Source organism: Anolis sagrei, chromosome 4 (assembly GCF_037176765.1).
Source record: "Anolis sagrei isolate rAnoSag1 chromosome 4, rAnoSag1.mat, whole genome shotgun sequence".
NCBI classification, from domain to species: Eukaryota; Metazoa; Chordata; class Lepidosauria; order Squamata; family Dactyloidae; genus Anolis; species Anolis sagrei.
In genome coordinates this window covers 50,715,881-50,737,451 of record NC_090024.1, presented here as the reverse complement: position 1 = coordinate 50,737,451, position 21,571 = coordinate 50,715,881, and the positions used below count along the sequence as shown (strand labels likewise).

At 40.2% G+C, this 21,571-nt stretch overlaps 1 protein-coding gene across 3 annotated transcripts in view; it reads left to right on the top strand.

The window, feature by feature from the left end:
• The window catches only part of RGS20 (regulator of G protein signaling 20), a 54,528-nt gene extending 35,127 nt beyond the window's left edge, over positions 1–19,401 (top strand). For all 3 annotated transcript variants that reach the window (XM_060775304.2, XM_060775306.2, XM_060775307.2), the window contains 4 exons: positions 6,554–6,702; positions 14,618–14,701; positions 16,268–16,502; positions 18,316–19,401. In XM_060775304.2, the coding sequence (XP_060631287.2) occupies positions 6,554–6,702; positions 14,618–14,701; positions 16,268–16,502; positions 18,316–18,504 (657 nt within the window). In that variant the 3' untranslated portion in view covers positions 18,505–19,401. The remainder of the gene's footprint in view (positions 1–6,553; positions 6,703–14,617; positions 14,702–16,267; positions 16,503–18,315) is intronic.
• Positions 19,402–21,571: the final 2,170 nt, after the last annotated feature.

Below are 21,571 nucleotides of genomic sequence, written 5' to 3'. Positions count from 1 at the left end.
CTCAGATAATCCCAGGAACAAGCCTAAAATCCAAGATACCATTTTTTTGATTGGGCTGTGCAATTATATACATGAAACAAAATTTATCTACATCCATCAGACCACCAGAAAGCAAAGGTGTCACTATTTCAGCTACCCATGTGGACAATTTCACATTCTGGAGTATTTGGAATTTCAGATTTTGAGATAAGGAGTAATCAGTAGTTTTATAGATTATATTGGCATGCATGTCAATAGCATATCGACTATCATGGAAATATTCAGATTGATTCCTTTTAAAATTCCTAATCAGAATATCTCATCTTAATATATTGTATTTGATAGTTATGCATATTAATAGAAAATATTGATCATTGAATTGTGGAGATTAAAGCAAACTAAGAGGTTACCATACCTATGCTTCTGGCACTATTGATTTTCCTTGGCAATCGTGCTTTCCTCTGAGGAAACTCCTCAGAGCTGCTATTTGTGGAATATTGCAGTTGCTCTCTACCAGGTCCATTTTCTATCCTACTCAAAGAAAATGGCTGGTAGAAATAAGGGGAGGGGAGAATGAAGTCGTGATGGGAACATAGAAATGATACTGATGATAGCGGTACTTCTTCTGCTCAGCTGGTATAATAGCTTGTAAGGCTGCTGAGGATCAGATCAGATCAGGAGCTCCTGTATTTTTAAACACATTCTGGAATAGTTCAGGATTTTTTTTCCATGTTTTAGCTCAATCAGTAATCAGAGTGAAGAAATTTGGAGAAGACTAAGAGATGCTCTAGACAAGATCCTGGAGTGTAAAGATAGATAGATATATTTATTTATTTGCTATATTTATATCCTGCCTTTCTTTACCCCGAAGGTAGAATACTAAAGTTAGATGATCCATGCCATCGCAGTGCCTATTTTGATGTGATGTTTTAAGGGCAGGCAGTAAAGAAAGATGATAGCAAAAAATTCAACCTCCTTTGAAATGTCATGCTGGGACAAGTTTTGTGAAATTCTTCTGCAAGTTGTCAGATCTTAGCATAGTAGAGTGAAGATCATAACATTTGCACTCAAAAGGGAAAGAACAATGTAAAATTTAATGAATAATATACTCCACGGTGACTCACAAGGATGCAAAACAGCAGTCTGACCAATACAATGTCAGTTTATGTTTGATTTAAGTTGTATTCCAGCACCTAATACAATACAATGTGAGTCACAGCTTCATCCACTACTCCAGCACTCACTGCTTAACTCCAGCACCTATTGCAACCTATCTGAGCCACTCATTGTTTGAATTATATTACAGCAAAGCTGTCTTTGCTGAGACAATTTAAAATGTTCATCAGCATCCTAAAATTACTTGGCCTGATTTAGAGAGGCTTGGGAGGTGTCTGAATAAAAGCATGGCTCTTCGGAAGTAACTGATACCCAGTTTCGAATCCTCCCAAAGCTTTACTGCTCATTCACTTTCAAAGGTAGACAGGGATCCAATAGTGTTCATCCAAAAACAGGTAACAGGTTCGAATCCAGGCAGAGCGTGGATGAGCTCCCTCTGTCAGCTTCAGCTCCACATGCAAGGACATGAGAGAAGCCTCCCATAAGGATGGTAAAACGTCAAAACATCTGGGCGTCCCCTGGGCAATGTCCTTGCAGATGGCCAATTCTCTCACAAGAGAAGCAACTTGCAGTTTCTCAAGTCCCTCCTGACATGAGTAAAAAAACTCCAACAACCATGCATTTCCCTGCAAGTACTCTGTTAGGAAAATGCTACAGGAAAGAGAAGGGAGATGTGGTTTTATGATGTATAGATCTAGCTTCTTCATTGATGGCTTTCCCAGGGGTCTCCTCCCCTGGTACTGTAGAACATGGGATTTGAAGTAATATATTGCAAGTTTGTTCAATGCTCCTTGCTAGGTTTTAGTTTTTCTGGGGCCTTGAAATCCCAGCTGGTTGTATTTTCAGATGCCTGCTTGGGAAATGATGGATGTTTAAGATCTTTTGATTCTGCCAATATATGCTTCACAGACCTCTGTAGTCTCTATACACTTCTTTACACTTAGCTGAAAAGAAAAAGTCTTAGCTCGTTTTCATTCCACATAACTCTCTGGACTTGTATGCCTACCCCACCCCTGCACTACAAAACAACAACAGCAGCAGCAGCAGCAGCAGCAACAACATGTTTTGGACTTCATTTCTGCAAAACAAAACAAAACAAAACAAAAAAAAACCCTCCACTTCATCCCAAAAGAAAACCACTTTGCTTAGAATATTTCATTCAAATGTAAATCATTTACATTTGGCAAGGTAACAATGGTTATGAATTTAGAATTCCCCATCTTTTAAAGTTATTGATTCATTTTTATTTTATACCATGATTGTCAACTATATATAGAGAGAGAGAGAGAGAGAGAGAGAGAGAACTGGCAAGATCACTTTAGCATCCACACTCACAAACTTGGCAAAACATCTTTAGCATGTAATTGTCCCCATTTAAACCCTCTTCATGCTGTCAGATTGCTGTCAAATAGACAGTGTATAAATCAAATGCAGACTTCATACTATTAGTGAATAAGGCAGCATTGAGCTCCTAGTTACTGTGTGGGTGTGTTACAGTTTCAATAGTGTTTGCTTTTGATGCTTTAATGTTTACAGAAGAACTATCGTAGGCTTTTCAAAACTTATCTTCCAAAAGGGTGGAGGACAACATATTTAGGTGAAAGTAACCTAGTTTCTGCCTTTGTGTTTGCACTGAATGTAAAATCATTCTTCTACCACAAGTTACTACAGAGCAGATACAATTTTACTGAGATCACAAGTTATGTTTGTTGCCCAAATCACTGTTTTTAACAATCCTTTAAGTGGAGAAATGAGCTATGTGTGTCACACAGGTTATCTTGTGTGTGTATTTGTTTTCAATTCAACTGTCAATTTGTGATGACCACATGGATTTCATGGATGTGAATTTTTCTGTGCCTAGACTGCAATAAAAGGACTATTGCGAGTACTTTAACACCATGCCTGCTTCTGCTTGAAGACTGTCATTTGGTGTTTACATTACTCACAGGACAGAGGAAAGGTTTTAGAGATGCATGCCACAGCTTATGCCATTTTTCTGCCAATGGGGGAGGAAAAAACTCCCATTGTTCACCCCAACCCCACCCCGTATCCCATGAGTAAGGTTTAACAAATATTGGATGTTGGATATTGCATTTGCAGTTGTGATATCACTGCAATGACTGTAATACTGCCCACTACAACTGATAATTAAAGCTAAAAAGCCACATAAAATACAATGTTCAGCTTCTGTTTCCCATAGTGAGGGAAGCTGAACATTCCTGTATCAAGCTCCCTCCTGCAAGTGATGTGGCAAGTAGCTGCAACAAAACTCCACAGGGGTCCCTACCCAGCTTTTCTTAATTCATATCCCAGTAGGAGAGAGCTGGATGCACCATTATTCAGGGATCTGTTCTCCAGTGCCTTAAAACTGCTTTGGTTGGTACATCTGCCTGGCTTCAAAGGTGGGTTTTGGCATGTGAAATCACAATGCAGGTTCTCAGTGATTTATTGTATTTATACACTACCCAAATATTTTGTTATAGAGGATGTGATATCCATATTGTAATACAGTAGAGTCTCACTTATCCAATATAAATGGGCCAGCAGAATGTCAGATAAGCGAAAATAACGGATAAAAGGAAGGGATTAAGGAAAACCCTATTAAATGTCAAATTATGTTATGATTTTACAAATTAAGCACCAAAACATCATGTTTTACATCAAATCAACAGAAAAAGCAGCAACGTTATGTAGTAATTACTGTATTTATGAATTTAGCACCAAAACAGACAAGGGTTCTTTCTTTTTCCCACCCTGGACTGTATTGGATAATTCAGAACTGTGGATGAGCAAAGGTTGGATAAGCAAGACTCTACTGTACATACAAGTAAACAAAAATGTACATGTGTTCAGTGACAAGCAGCTGCCAAGAGAGCAAGAGCCATTTTCTGGATATGTATACAATGCATATATAGAGGCAGGGTTGGCCCCATTGGGTGCACCCAGTGCATGAGGTTCTAACTATGCCTAATAATGATTGAGATGCAACTGAAGGGCCACAGTTTGAGGATGCCTGGACTAAAGTTTCCAGAATCCCACAGCTAACATGGATTGGATAGAAAAGAACTATTTCCAAGATATGTTTTAAGGATGGTGGTAATGTGAATATTAACTGGCATTTCTGGTGGTATGGCCAGTAACATTAACAGAAAGATTGGCACAGGGGTAGATGTTTCATCTTTTATAAGCATGTAGGTTGAGACATCAGCTTGAATTTAAATTTACCATGGAAGTTACACATCCAGTGAGTAAAAATTCCCAAAATAAATAAATAAATAAATAAAACTGGTCATGGATGTACATGCTATAGTTGGCCAGTGTAAAGCAAAACTTTGCAATCTGTTAAGCTTTGAATTGCGTAGGTGCTGAATTTCTCCTCTCCACAATGCTGTTAAAAGAAGCAGGAATTTTGAAAAAAAAAAATGTGAGGAACTAAAAGAAAGCTTAAAAACTTTGACAATAGGAATGTATACAGATTGTGTTTATCTAGGACAGAAAGAGCTACATAATGCAGTTAACACATACAGAAATAATGCTTTCCTGTCTCCTTTCTCCTGAAACCTGTCTTCTCTTAATCTACATGCAAGATCAGTTTCTGCTTAATTTAGGAACAAAAGTAAACTGGAATAAAGCAGCCTCCAACAATATGCCATCTGCTTTATTATTGCTTGCATTTGCTGAGAGTCAAAGTACTCTTGAAAATAAAGACCAGGCCAATCATCTTGCCAGTCTTGCACATAAAGAGGGAGCTTTTCAGTCTCGACCAGCAACATAAGCACTATTCACAGATTTCTCTCTAAACAAAGAGACTGACAAAAATACAAGGAGAGCACCAATAGAGGAATTCTGGGTTTCATTTAACTGTTCAGTGGAATATGCTGCCTTGGCATGTGGTGTAGGCTCCTTCTCTGGAGGTTTTTAAGCAGAGACTGGATGGCCATCAGGAGTGTTTTAATTGTGTACTCCTGCATGGCATTGGGTTGGACTGCACGGACCTCATGATCTCATCTAACTTTATGGTTGCTCTAGAACAGAGCATGTGCATTGCATGCAGAAGAGTACCACATGGCCCATGGGCTGCACTTTCCCCACCATGTGATGGAAGGAAGTGAGAAATTGTAGACTGGATAGGTTCCGATGGATCATCAAGTCCAGCCTTCTGCTCACTGAGGGATCTCCAGCTAGAGAATCCTCAGCAGGATGACATCCAGAGAATGAGACCTCACCACTTAACTAGGCAATTGGTTCCATCTCCTGAAACACAAGGCAGCAGTGAGTCAAATTTCATGTAGATGTCGAGGGAGGAAATCTGTGGGGAGCAAGAAGAGTGTGATAACTTTAGTGTGCATGCAATGAAATAAAAACAATAGGGTAATTCAAGTACATGGAAGAAGATATCTGCAAGTTTGTGCCTTTGAGAAAAAACTATCAGTACTGGCTGGATAGAAGGGGCAGGGGAGAGAAAAACCCAATCACTTCCTGATAGATGTATTTCTTCTAATAAATTTCTATCAGGGAATGTTGTCTTGGAGAGCTATCACTGGTTAATACTGACAATATTGGGTCAGACTGAGAAATAGTCTCTTCACACGGGGCATTTTTGCCCCATTTTGTTGCTTTGCTTCATGGCAAGGATGGGGCCCTCTCCACTTTCCTCCCAAAGTTGGGGAGAAGCACCAAAAAGTGCTTCCTCCATGACTGCAGGGAGGAAAGTGTATTTTGAGTAGCTCCAACAGAGCTACCCACACTTTCATCTCCTTTTTGCCATGTGATGGCCAAAAGGGCAGTGAGGCAATGCACATTGCTGCCCTTTCTGCCATCTGATGGGAGGAAGGAAAGGGTGCCAAACGCCCCCCCCCTTCCCCATCCCCTCTATGTGATGAGGGGAGGAAGGAGGGCATGCCCAATGCTAGGAGCCACCCCACATGCCTTCCCTTTTGCCTGCAACAGCACGGCCCACAAGAGGTATGTGAATAGGTCCCTAGTATGACTTGATAGTTGTGGACAGAATAAAACTCCTCATTCTTTTTCTTCTTCAAATGAATCTTTTCATTCAGCATCTGTTTTCTTATTCAGCTGTTTGCATAATAAGGAGAAGGAGAAGTATGTCTAGTCTTAAGTAGAATAATCTGGCTATCTTTTCCTGTCTCATAATCTTTTCTAAAATGTTACAGTGCAGAATGTTTTTCAGGCTGTAATACAAATTGTATGTTTTAAAAAAACCAATGCTGAATAGTCATAGTTAGTGACAAAAGCATGAACACACAGGATTCCTTATCCAATTAAGAACATGAATTTCATGTAACCAGGTTGCAATTGTTCAGCAGGCCAAACCTCCAATTAGCAATAATTAGAGTAGCTACTGGGTACTAACGCTGTGAGTGGAACACAGCATTGTACAGGAACCTGGTGACTTTCCCACAACATTTAACCTCCTTCCTAATCTTCCTTCTTGCAGCCCATGGGATCAGAGTGGATGGAGATGCGCAAGCGGCAGACATCTGTGTCCCAGGAGACACCGAGCTCCATACAAGCACAGCCTGGGGTAGGGAATCGAGGTTCCAACGCCTGCTGCTTCTGTTGGTGCTGTTGTTGCAGCTGCTCCTGGTATGCCTTTCAACCACATTCAGACTTCCCAAGGGTGGGAGGGAGAAAGATGACAACTAGTCACCATGGGAACATAAACATACACCCTTGGGTAATCAGACGAATGTTAGAAAACAGAGACGGGGAGGGAAGGAGGGAAGGAGGGAGGGATAATTGTTGCCTAGCTTCCTCTGGGTACCTATAATTCTTTTAATCCTATGGAACTGCATGCAGAGGCAAATGATACTGAAGCAATTAATATGCAGTCATATTTCTCAGCTACTTCTGCAGGCTGATTGGTTATAGAAATACAATCTAGACCCATCTGATTGAGAAGAAAGCACAATTGAGAGCTCAGTCCCTAGCACTTCTGAGGATCTCAAATAGAAAGTCCAAATGGGCTATTGTCTTGAAAAATGGATGGTTCTTTATATTGTGAAGAAGAGCATGTAACCCTTCAGACTGTGTAGACTATAAATCCCAGAGTCACCACTAGTGATGGAGGGAATGGAGGTTGTCAATCTTACATACAAATGCAGTAAGCACAGAAGCATTTAATAATGGCAAGGATAGTGTTCAGTTTATATTGCACAAATACATCAGTTGAGGATGGCCAGCAAAGTGTAGTGGTTTTGATGTTGGACTAAGACTCCATAGATTAATTGGTTGACTTTGGGCAAGACGCACTCTCATCTTTGAAGAGCAAACCTCCTCTGAAGAAACTTGCCAAGAAACCCTCATGATAAGCTCATCCTTAGAGTTGCTATGTCAGAAATGACTTCAAGGCATACCACCACAGCGAGATAGCCAAGAAAAAAAAAAGAAAGAACAAGCTGTCAAGCTGAATGAGTCAAATCACTGCTTCAACCTACACAAAGCAGAAAAGCCAACAACAGCGTTTATGCACGCGCAATCCAATTACGTCTTTGACATCTTCAAAAGGGACGCTTCTGCACATCATCTGTTTAAGAAGAAAACTGTTAAGGTGCAGATGCTGACATATTTGGGACGTACTCTGTCAGGATTTAACATGGAACGTAATGTGCTTCCTGAGTATGGTTGATCTGTATAATCCACTGAGCACAGCATTTGCCCAAAAGCTATTGACATCAGTCAGAGTCATATCTGCAATCTGCGCCTAGCCATTGTTAGACATTTTAACAGAGGCTCTCCAATTAAAACCTAATGGCAGATTTTATAAGATTATAAGTGACATATGCATTAAAAGCATGGTTCTTTAAAGGAATTCCTAAAAGGAACAATGAGATGGTTGGGATGTGTGTTGCCCAAGGCCTATTCATGTAGCATCAGGTGTGTTTCAGCTCCAGGAACGACTTCATTTGTCCAGTGGTCTGGAAAATTCTTGTTATGCCTTAGGCACTAATATTCTATTAAGCATGCAAAGAAAGCACAGAAGGGCATGGGGCCTCTCTCTCAAGGATGAGATCAGAACTAAGTACAGAAATGGATGGATGGATGCTATATTTATCATAATCTGGGGACTTCAAGAATTAAATGGGAAAAATAGTTGAGGATTCTAACAGTTTTCCTAATACTGTCACTGCCTATATTTACGAATAATGTATTTCATGTGCATTTCTTTCTCCTATAGTGAAGGGAAAGTAACACATATTTTTGCATAATGGGCACCTCTTTTTCCTTCCTGTATGTTGATATGAATATCACAGCGATGTTTTTTCCAGATTTCTCTTCAACTCCTGCTCTTTTTTGCTCCCAAAGATGTGCAACTCAGCACTAGTTAAGAAAAAAATAATTTTGTCAGAAAGATATTTGTAGTGATTACAAGTGATGGTTTGCATTTCAAAGTAGCTTGGCATTACAGTGAAAGCAGAGTAACCTCATTTAACATTTAAAATAAATCATTCCTTCAAAGCAACTGTTCTAGTATAGGAAAATGTGAAACAAATTGCAATTTAATGCTCTATTTATAATCCTAGTTGAAAGAAAACATTTCCACAAATAACCTGAATGAGTTGAGGGGAGTGGGAGAGGGATGATGAATAGGAACAGAAATAGCATTCCAAGCAAGCTACACAATCTCCAAAATCTGAAGCCCTTTTGGGGGGGGGGGGACAAATCAACAATTTTATTTAAAAACAAAACAAAACAAAGGAGGACGAACAGCCACCAGATGGGTTTTTGTTGGTTGAAGCCATAACTTCTGCTCCATACTGTCATCACTCGTTTAGGATCAATTAGACTTTTAGCTGGGCAATTATGATGAATGGCCATTCTTAAGTGGCTTTGGCATTGAAAAGGGCACAGCTGTCATTCTGCGAGGCATGACAAATGCACAATTTGAAAGCAGAGAAGGAACATGTTCTCCTTGTAATACTCTGCATGGGATTTCTCACACTTCCAAAAAACCAACTGCCAATGGTAGTACAGGTAGCCTTTTGGGGGAGGGACATGATTGAATTACTCCATTGGAACCCCACTCTTCAATATTTTCATTCTCAAGATTGATCTTTCGCATTAACCCATATTTTTCATAATACTGTTTAGCCCTAAATTCATCTTTGGACTCGAACCTGCCTAATCATGTATTGTGCTGTCTTCCTCTCCTCTTTTCAGTAGAACAAAAGTTAAAGGGAGGCTCCATCTTGTGCTTCTGTTTTACACCAGAGCCCCCAGTGGCACCATGGGTTAAACCTTTGTGCTGGCAGGACTGAAGACTGACAGGTCGGAGATTTGAATCCAGGGAGAGCGCAGATGAGCTCCCTCTGTCAGTTCCAGCTCCCCGTGCAGGGACATGAGAGAAGCCTCCCACATGGATAACACATCAAGACATCTGGTCAGGAGCAAAAAGCTTAAGTAAATAAATACTGTATATACTTGAGTATAAGCCTAGTTTTTTAGCCCCCTTTTTAGGCTGAACCCCCCCCCCCCCTCAGCTTAAACTGAGGTGAGGTCCTGGCGGGAAGGTGTGGTTCTGTACAGCAACCCAGCTCTTCTTCCTCGCCTCTTCTCTTGTGCAGCATGCGCTTCCCTCTTCTCCTTTCTTGCACAGCCCACGCCTTCCTATCATCCTCTCTCAGCACAGTGCACACCTTCCTCTCCTCCTCTCTTGGTGCAGCACATGCTTTCCTCTTCTTTCTCGGCACCAATCTTTCCCACTTTTCATTATTCATATTCACACAGCATTTCTCCCAAAATGTATAGTTAAAATAAACTATGGGGTTATTGGAAGGATACATAAGCATATTTACATTGAAGAAGGTTAGACTAATGGTTTGATGAGAGTTGGACAGTCTTATCTTAAACTACAGTTTTATGTAAATATTCAAAAACATTTAACCTACTGATGTCTCAATTAATGTAATTGTATTGGCATCTGTTTTTATTTTGAAATTTACCAGTAGCTGTTGCATTTTCCACCTTGGGGTTCTACTCATGTCAATAAGTTTTCCCAGTCTTTTGTAGTAAAATTAGGTGCCTCGGTTTATTTTCAGGTCAGCTTATACTCAAGTATATACAGTAGGTCTTGAGGTCCTGATGAGAGCTACATCATATAATCATTTGAACATTGGATTATGATTCTGGAGATCAGGGTTCGAATCTCCATGCAATCATGGAAAACCACTGAACAATTTTATCAAGAAAACCCAATGATGGGGTTTTCTCAGGGTTGCCATTACTTAGAAAGAACTTGAAGGCACAATAACAACATCAACCAGGTTAAGGATTACCAAGGCAGTATCACCACAGTGCTCACAGTTGTTGTGTTGACAAAAAATCCCTCACAATCTATCAAAATGTAGAAAAAATGTTTTAAAGACCATAACTGATCTGGGATTACACAAAGGGTATGTGGAGGTGTGCCTTATATCTCCAGTTGACTTACATGCAGACCTCTGAATTTCATCAAGTTATATTAAGATTGGAATATTCAGAAAGACTTCCTCATAAACAAAGCCTGCAGCCTCTGGTATTCCTTACACCTCCAAAATACTAACCTGGGTGGATCTCACTTAGCTTCCAAAAACAGAAAAGAGCTGTGGCCTTCATAGTATTTTGCCTTCTAAAACATTTGGGGATTATTTTATCTTTAGTTTTCAGCAACTTGCAAAAAGAATTGAAGAAGAGGTGGGAATCTTGCAGATGACTAAATAAGTTGTATATGTCCACTAGTCTTTGCCAGCAGTGCATCTACGTTGTAGAATTAATGCAGTTTGACACCACTGTCTGCCATGGCTCAATGCTATAGAATCCCGTGACTTGTAGTTTTACAAGTTCTTTAGCCTTCTCTGACAAAAGTACTAGTTCCTCACCAGACTACAAATCCTAGGATGATATAGCATTGGGCTATGGCAGTTAAAGTGGTGTCAAAATGCATTAATTCTACAGTGTAGAACCAGCCCAAATATCCAAAAGCTAAGACTGTATGTTCACTGGGACACACAAATATTACATTTACATAAATGCCTTGACAATAGACTGAAAATGTTTTCTTTTAATGGAACCTCAGAGTAGTACTTTAAATGGCAATAACATATATGCAAGGTTGTCTGCATATTCAATCAAAAGCTGACTGCCTAAGAAACTAAACTGTGGTGTAACCAACACTAAGTTCAAAGGCATATAAAGGATTGTAGACTACCTCATGAATGTAATTAGAACATTTTATTACTTATATCTGTATGCTTTTGATGCCTGTTTCATTCATGATGGAGTTATCTTCCTTGAATTTAGAAAATAGAAAACCTTGGGTACATTTAAGCTTACCAAAGCACCACTGACTAAATGGCATACCATAGCTAGGTTGGCATTTTTCTGTGATCACTATCAAGTTAATCTGAAAAATCGATACAAGCTGGAGAAGGAATCCAGTTACCTTGGTCAGTCCACACCAGGAATACTATGTCTAATTCTGGGTAATGCAATTTAAAAGAGATGTTGGCAGGCTGAAATGTGTCCAGAGAAGGGTGGCTAAAATGATCAAGGGTCTGGAGAACAAGCCCAAAGAAGAGTGGCTTAAAAAGCTGAGCATGTTTAGCCTGCAGAAGAGAAGGCTGAAAGGAGACATGATGGCCATATTTAAATATGTGAGGAAAAGTCATAGGGAAGAGGGAGCAAACTTATTTTTGCTGCCCTGGAGACTACAGAAAAGGAGATTCCACCTGAACAATAAGAGGAACTTCCAAACGGTGAGAGCTGTTCAGCAGTGGAACTCTCTGCCCAGGAGTGTGGTGGAGGCTCCTTCTTTGGAGACTTTTAAACAGAGGCTGGATGGCCATCTTTTGGGGGTGCTTTGAATGAAATTTTCCCGCTTCTTGGCTGGTGGTTGGACTGGATGGCCCACAAGGTCTCTTCCAACTTAATGATTCTATGATTCTGTGAAAAGATGCTGGCAATTGGACGTGAAAGTAGATGTTTCTTCTTTAATATGCCAGCCCATTAAGACTAGGGAAGGAAAGGAATATTATTCAACTCATCAATCTTGATAAAGGGTATTTTGGGGAAATAAAATGTGCACAAAACACATTTACAACGTAAATGGCAAAAATGTTTCATAATTGGGGAAAACATCCAGAAGCATACATTGCAAAACTTTCTCTGTTATGTTAATTAGATGTGTGCAGACAATTAAATGCACACATTAAAAATGTTCTTAAAATGTTCTTCAATTTCAATACAGTAAGAAAACAAAAAATCTAGTAACTGGGTATAAGACAAGGAAGGGAGGCAACTGTTGCTAAGATTCAGAGACACTCAACACAAGAGAGGTGGAGAGACTTGCATACCTCAAGTTACGACCTTCTACTAAAGAGCTTCAAAATAGCATTCAATGCTTTTTCACACTATAATATTCAGATGCCAGTACCTATTTCCCTGGAGTGTAAAGAAATATGGATTTGCCACAGCTGTCTATGAGTTAAATATAGAGCAGCAGATGGACGCCTTAGATACAGAAACCCCAGGTGTGTAGTTGTTTAGCTCAGAGCTTGGAAAAGTAACTGGCTGGGGGATTTTGTCAGGTATGGTTCAAAGAAGCAATTTTCAAAATATATTCCACTGTGAGGTTTAGCACACACCTTTGGGCAAGTTGCTGTTTTTAGGTATAGCCTTGTGAAGCAAAGATCCCAGTTTGAAGACACAGCACAGGAGATTTGTGATGGAAATTTCCACCAACATTTATTTTTAGATGCAGATCTCATTTTGATTGCTGCAGCAATACTGTGCTTCCTTCTTGATCCAAATCAGAAGTGGATTGGAGTGGCTTTCCATGTGTGAATAAACTTCATTTCCCAGGATTCACAGCCAGTAATTCATCAACATCTGGAGAGCTTCATACCATGTTTTTAAATCTTATAAGCTGCTAATAGCCTCAGTGTGTTTATGAAGGGCTTCTAACAAAGCTTTGTGAATATATATTTTTTGATTCCTAGAATTCTTCCAATCAGTATGGCCATTAGGCATTGCAGTCCAAAATAGTAACTTTGCCAAGCTCTAAATAACCTGGTTAGTTGGGAATGCTAGCTGAGAATATTAGATGGGGAAAGAAAGAAAAGGAGTGAGCTTTAGATGATGATGATGATGATGATGATGATGATGAAATAATGACACTGTAGAGAAAAGTTAAGCACACCAAGATGGTTGTTATCATAAATCCAGATTTCCTTTTAAAGTAAGTTGACTCATATGATCCAATGAGAGGTATTCCAATGAGATACTCCATCTACTTTCATCCTCAGCCTTTGAGAGAATGCAAGGGGACTATAGTTTACCACATATCCATAGGGGATATGTTCCTTAACTTACCATGGAAATAAAACTATATCATGGATAATAGTGAACCTTATGAAATAAATGACTATCATAAGTTGTCATATGGTCATGCCGGAGAACCTAGAAAGTTCCTAGATGTGGATAGGTGAAATCATGGATACAGGAGATCCTACTATATAATATAAGCATTCCCCTAAATCGAACTATCCCAACTAAAATGAATCTCTTTCAGAAATACTTTAGTTGTGTCTTCTTTGTTGCACTGTGAGGGTTGGTGCACACCTTTGGACAAGTTGCTTTTGAGGTCTTTCCCCACTGTAAGTTTCTATGATTCTGGAACAGATCAGCTGAATAAACCCATGAAAGTATTGGTAGGTTAGTGTTTATGTAAGTTCCATTGATTCAGTGAGTGTATTGGGGACTAAGCATTTCATTTAGGCCATGACAGAAGGTGTGCAGCCTTCCAGATGTTGCTGGGCTGCAATTCACAGACACCTTTAGTCATACAATCAGTTATTAAGAATGCTGTAAGCTGCAGTTCAACACTACAGAGATACACAATTCCCATCTCTGAGTTTGATTTAGAAAGCTAGCACCCTGACTTCTTAGAGGACCTGCTTTCACATGACTGTGCAATTCCAAATATCTTTGGCAAGGCTGAATGGGCAGCATGAGCTAACGTCCATGAGAAAGCTACTTCATTCATTTAAATAGAAAATGCTTGGAAAAGTAGGATATATAGGCAGTTACCATGTCCATGTGATGACAGAACCTTAACATCATCTGAGTTCTGGCAATGCCATGGTATTCATTGTCAACAGGAAGTCAGGCTGATCAGGTGGTTTGAGCATTAGACTACAACTCTGGGAACCAAGGATTGAATCCCTTTCCACTATGGCAACCCACTGAATGATGAAGTCACACACCCTTCAGCCTCAGAGATAGGCAAAGGCAAATCCCCATTGCCTGCCTCTAGGGAAATTTGGTAAGAAGACCTTCTCTGTTTTGTCACTCTGTTTAATGGAATGGAGGCCCAGTTAGTGCCTGCATTAATAGGCATGAAATCTGGAAAAAAAATCCAAGCATCAGTAAATTACATGTCATTTCAGCTTGATCAGATTACATGTCATACTTTGCAAGTGGTTTATTATTTTAGCTTGATGAAGCAATGTTTCTTATTTTGTAGTCTCACTGTTCGGAATCAAGATGAAAGAACAAGAGCAGCATCACATGAACTCAGATCAGAAACCACTGCAAATTGTGAAGAAAGGTAGGCTAAACCAGCATGGTTTATGGTGGCTGAACAGTAGGTCGGGGAGACTGTGCCATTTGGATATTGCACAATGTTCAGATTCTCAGCTTCATTTCTTTCTTTTTTTAAAAAAAACCCTAAGATGTCAGCATTTGCAACCATTGTTTCCCTATTTTGCCTATTTCTTGCAAGAGAAACTAGACTGCATCTGTTTTTCAGTGTTTTTAGACAATGTGTGAAATCACTGAAGAAGTTGGACACCATCAGGAGAAAAAAGAGCCCCTTTGTTCATTTTTAAGTCTTTGTGAAAGGGTATGAGCAAGGTCTTTTGTAACTGAAAGTGATTGCTTCTCTGTTTCTCCCTCCCTCTCTTACATGCAGACAGCAATCTAAGATTTTAGTGGACAGTAAAAGAAAAGGTAGAAAAGAGATGGGAGTTCATGGTCTAAGTTGGAGCCCTCAGTGGCGCAATGGGCTAAACTGTTGTACTGGCAGGACTGTTGAATCTGGGGAGAGTGGGTAGAGCTCCCTCTGTCAGCTCCAGCTCCCCATGCGGGGACATGAGAGAAGCCTCCCACAAGGATGGTAAAACATCAAACATCCGGGCGCCCCCTGGGCAATGTCCTTGCAGATAGCCAATTCTCTCACAGCAGAAGCAACTTGCAGTTCCTTAACGGTCTAAGTTAAGTAGTTTCCAATGAGATAAGTAGGTAGGTAAGTAGATAATGTCCCAGTTCTGCATGTGCAAAGTTAAGGGCTATTGTGTGCCTATTATACGAGCAGCTCTGTGACCAAGACTCCATGGGTTCTTCTGGTTCTGCAAAGTATCCAAGTATACACAAACCCTGCCATGATGTCCATGGATTTTCTTCTGGTTCTTGTGTGTGTGTTGTTTTTAAAGCAATGCACAATGATATAAGCTCTGAAGCTGACTAAAGCAACAGCAGTGCAATTTAGTAAGCCCTACATGGATTTGTATGGGCATATAAGTTTAAGAGAACCTCAAAGTTTTAGTTTCTGCAAGTAGCCTGAAGAGTCATGCCGGCCACATAACCTAGGAGGTGTCTACAGACAATGCCAGCTCTTTGGCTTAGAAATGGAGATGAGCACCAACCCCCAGAGTCAGACATGACTAGACTTCATGTCAGGGGAAAACTTTTACCTTAAACAGGTGGAGGAGGAGGACGAGAAGGAGGAGGAAGAGGAGGGGAAGGAGTAGAAGAGGAGGAACGGAAAGGAAAGAAAGTTGGTTGCAGTAGTAACAGTTCTCTACTCTATTGACATATTTCTATAGGCAGTACAAAGGGATGTAGGTCATGTACTACAGGTTACTCACAACTGGACAGACATGTTGAACTTCTTCATAAACAGATCCTCTTTGCTTCCTGCTGAACAATGAAAGTTTTAGCACTTCCTATTTCTAACAGGATTAAATATGTGACACTTTTTTTTGTTACAATATGGGAAGACATTCAACTTGCACTGAGTTAATGTAACTTTCCCATTTCTACGAATCACCCAAAATTGAGTTTTACGTGTCTAAGTTTAGTGATTCTTGTGCCAATATTATCCCTTCTCTTAAAGCTCCACTCCTACTCTGGAAGAAGTGGACACTTGGGCCCAGTCCTTTGACAAACTGATGAAAACCCCAGCAGGGAGAAATGCTTTCAGGGAGTTCCTTCGGACAGAATTCAGTGAAGAGAACATGCTTTTCTGGATGGCCTGTGAAGACTTAAAACGGGAATCCAATAAGAGTGTCATTGAAGAGAAAACAAGACTAATATATGAAGATTATATTTCTATCCTCTCTCCAAAAGAGGTTTGTAATATCTTTCAAAGCTATAACTAAAAAAAATAAAGCAAGGGTCTTAGATGAAACACTGAATACTCAAAGATGCTTCTTTGCTGCTTTAAAAGGAGAGAGTTTTCTTCTAAGATTTGTTATTCTTCTTCATTAGTTTTTAAAAGGCAATGTGACTTCATCATAAGCCCAACCTATAGAGCAGTGGCTACCAACCAGAACACCTTGACGGGGGACCACTTGAACAGGGACCACTTTGATCAGGGCCCCTCTTCAACATTAGTACCAAAAGGGTTACGAATCAGTTTTTGGTCAAATGTAGATTTGGTTTGGTTATTTGGGCTGCTGATTCAGAAAATTGCATTGGAAAGACCACATCAGCTCTAGTTTCTGATACAGAATATATGTCATCTAGTAGTCGCCATAGAAAACCATATTTAATAATCTAGAGCCGTGGACCTTATTGTAGGTCTCACTACCCACCAGTGGGCTGTGGCCCATAGGTTAGGAACCACTGATATAGAGTAAAAAGAAAATTAATCCTTCATCTACCTTTTCATTGCACACAAAGGCTTTGTGACATAGAGCATTTGTTTTCTGCTTAGAATACAGGGTCCTTCAACATTGGTCTTAACACATTGAGTGGTTTGAGCTGTCTTGATTACTGACGTGGGAAGCAAAATGTTGACTTTCTCACATATAGAGACTGGCAGAGGAGGAATACCAAATGTGACAAATGCTGGTCCCCAGAAAAGGAAAATATAGCTGCTGCTCCCTTGCCTACCTGCACTCCCCCCCCCCCCCCAATACACACACATATCTATATGGAGAAGGCAGATGAGGAGGGTGCGGTGATAGTAACCTAGAAGAAATGAGACAATAACAACCAGGTCTGAATATTTGCCATCAGCAGCACTTCCTGAATGCCTAGCTATTAAATATTACATTGATTTCACAGTCTACTAGGTAGCACGAGAGGTAACTAGGCTCTGTGGTAGTGGGATTGGTATCTAAGCAAACTGCCTCTGTCGAGTCCACATCTTCTTTCACTAGCAGCCAGCTCTGGAGAACTTCATGGCTCATCAGGACACTCCAAAATGGCAAGAACCCTGCTACCAGGTTACCAGGTGTTGAAGGTGAAAATAAGGGACACTTTGGGAAGTGACAGTCCTGCTCCCTTTCTCTCCCCCCCCCCCCCTTGATTGGCCATGTCCCTCCTTCCCACTAAACAATAAAACTGAATGTGTTGGGTTAAAAATGTTATTAGGGTAAGAAAAGACTGTTGAGACAGGAACATATCCATGTCAAAGGGACTGGAAAACACTTAGGTTCTCAATTAGTCCAGTTAAGCCAGTGCAGTTCACTTATGACAAATTCAGATCTTTTCCTTGCTTTAGTGCATGGGTCCCCAAACTAAGGCCCGTAGGGTAGATGGGGTTCTCCAAGGGCACGTAGCTGGATCTTGCCCTAAATTTTAGACTAAGGGTCACCCTCAGTCTGAAACAACTTGAAGGTACACAACAATCCTAATTAACTTGATTATCTCATCAGCCAAAAGCATACCATTTCCTATTGAAATACTGCAGTTTGTGTTGGTTAAAATTGTTCTACATTTTAAATATTGTATTGTTTTTGTTTTGTTTTTGGACTACAAATTAGATATGTACAGTGTGCATAGGAATTTGTTCATTTTTTTTTCAAACTATAGTCTGGCCTCCCCAACAGTCTGAGGAATTGCGAACTGGCCCTTTGTTTAATAAGTTTGGGGACCCTGGATTTGGTATAAAGAAGGGTGTTTTGTGTGTTATTAACATGTTTCCACTATTCACAGGTCAGCCTAGACTCCAGAGTAAGAGAAGTTATCAACAGGAACATGTTGGAGCCATCGCAACATACTTTTGATGACGCACAGCTCCAGATTTACACTTTGATGCACAGAGACTCCTACCCTCGGTTTATGAACTCTGCTATTTATAAGGACTTAATTGAGTCTCTCTCCAAAAAATCTGCTGAAGCATAGAATTTACATATATTTATTGTACACCTACTCACTCCCCATAAACAAATCTTCAAGGTACCATTTGTTACACACAATTTAGAATCAATGATTTCATTATCTGAAAAAACAAACATAAAATGCATATTTTAATATGGTTTTCAAGGCGTTCCAAGATTTTGTGAACCACAAGCTGTTTCCAGCCTCTTCAGAGCTATACTGAAACATAGTGACAAAGTATATGGAGAAGGTGGCAACAAAAATTGGGGCAGCACATTTAGCCAAGGGCTTTAAAATGAATAGATCAACCAAAAGGAAGAGGACAGTTAGTTACTATCTCCTCTCCCTGTTCACATCAGAGCACTTTATAGCAATTGTAAGGTTACAGTAGTTGTATTGTTGGAATTAGGCTTAAACTGGTGTGTATGTGTATCTTCATACTCTGACCTAGAAATACTCTCAAGGGATCATAAAATAAATTAATTTAAGTATTTGGAAGGGGGGGCACTATATGCTCTGCACACTCAAATGACTACTGGATTGCACTTACTGGCTATTTATCCTACCCCCCAAATCCCCTATCCTATATGCACTGAGAAAAAGTTTATTCCTGGAATTCAAACCTAGGAGAACAGTAATCTTCTATTGGAGTCAGCTGGCATTTTCTTCCAATGCAAATGGAATTGCAACCTTTCTTGGACATGAACGGCATGCTTGTTACTGACTTCAAAACAGAGACAAGAAAGGATATTTTACAAAGAAGGCCACTGGTTTCAGCACATGCTGCCTATCAAGTGTTATTTATTACTAGAATCTGTGGAATGCATTTTAACAGATGTGTTGTTTCTAGACAAATCAAAGCACTTAGAAAAAGAAAAAGAGCTGGGCATTTGGTCCTTTAAATAAAACAGAAAACACATATTTTTGGCTGTTTTCATTCCATAAATGTGCTTGTATGTTAACCCATTCTATAGAAGTGCCATTATTCTGTGTATAATAATCAGAATCATTATTTGACTTAGAAATGGATTCCAGTAAATAGATTTGGTCAGTTTAATTTCTGCCAATCAAAAGATGAAGCAGCTGTCTATTAAAGAAAAATACCGGAAAATCACTAAAAATGACAGATTGGGACCTTTTCTATGACAATGAAAAAAATAGAATGAAATATACAGAGAAGATGTAAGTAAAATAACAAAGTAAAGGACGAGAAGAACCTGAGGCTGGAATGGAAGTCAACTCCCCCCCCTTATTGTTTTTTTCTTTTACCCCTTTCCTACTTTGCTATCTTCTTTTGAATATTTCCCCTCTTTCCATGTATGCATACTTAAACTTAATTTAAAAAAGGAAAAAAAGAAAAAGATGAAGCAGCTGAAACCACATCTTGTAGTATTGCTCTTTTGAGGACAATACAGTTCATGTGGTTCCAAAAACATATAGTTGAGAATTTTTCAAATTTTCTAAATGCAAAGCCTGGCTTTTGAAAAATTCAAACCTACTGAAAACTATCAGCAATACATTCCCTCCCAGAGAGAGCACTGTATCCATTTCCAGTCTACAGTTCTGCACAACTGTAGGAGTTAATATGTACAAGGAGAGAGTAGACGGTACATGGTAGTGAAATCGATATATCGTCGAATATAATCTCACCCAATGGCTTCATGTAGATGTTAAATAACATCGGGGACAATACTGAACCCTGAGGGACTCCACAAGACAATGGTTGTGGAGTTGACCACTTGTCACCCAGTAACACCTTTTGGGACCGTCCCTCCAGGAAGGACTTGAGCCACTGCAAAGCACTACCTCCAAGTCCCATTCCTGCGAGGCGTCTCAGGATACCGTGGTCAATGGTATCGAAGGCCGCTGAGAGGTCCAGCAGAACCGACAGGGACACACTCCCCATGTCTAGCTCTCAATGTAGATCGTCTACTAAGGCAACCAAGGCTGTTTCAGTTCCATGTCCCGGCTTGAAGCCAGACTGTGCCAGATCTAGATAATTGGTGTCTATCAAGAGCCCCTGGAGTTGCAAAGCCACCACATGTTCCATTACTTTGTCCAAATAGGGAAGGTTGGAAACTGGCTAATAGTTGACTAATGGGGTCCAGTGATGGTTTTCTCAACAGCGGTTTTATAACAGCCTGCTTTAGGCTGGCTGGAATCTTGCCCTCCTGTAAGGAGGCATTAACCACCACCTTGACCCACTCTGTCAACCCCCCTGGGTTCTTTTATCAGCCAGGATGAGCAGGGGTCTAGGATGCATGTGGTAGGCCTCGCTTCTCCAAGGATCTTGTCCACATCCTTGAGCTGAACCAACTGAAATAAATCCATTAAAACCAGACAAGTAGATGCTCGTGTTACATCCTCAGAAACTGTCGTTAACATGGTGTTGAAGTCAGAAAGCATCAGAGTGACTTTGTCCGCAAAGAACCGAGCAAATGCTTCACAGCGATCTGCCGAGTTGTCAGGGATCTCGCTCTGAGGTGGATTTAATAGTCCTCCGACAACTCGGAACAGCTCAGCTGGATGTTTGACACAATACTGATCAAAAGAAATGTTTTCTGTGCGGCCTTTATTGCCATGTCATAGGTCCTTAAAAAGGTGCCCAGGTGTGCTCGAGACGATCCGCCATGTTTCCTCCGCCACACACACTCTAACCTCCTCTTCTTTCGCTTCATCGCTGCCAGCTCCTCAGTGAACCAAGGAACTGGTTTAGCTCAGTTACTCGAGAGGGGTCGTACTGGAGCTGGGTGAAAAAAAAACTATTTTTCTTCATCTTCGTCCTCTGCACAAGCCATGGCACCTTCCTGAGTTCCCTTGATTCCCAAAACTAACGAGGTAGGCAGTTGTAGGTTATGAACTTGAAACTTTATGGGGAACCTACATCCTAACTAACTTATGAAAACACCTCACCTTTCAATTGAAGAGAAAAATATGAAAGGAAATTAGAGGGGGAACAAAAAGAGGGAATCAAAGAGCAATAGAGAAGTTTGAGACTTTATATAACTAAAGTGTGACAGAAGACACCAGGATTGCATAGTCTACTTACAAAGTATTTTATGACCATACAAAAGAAAAGGATAGTAAGAGC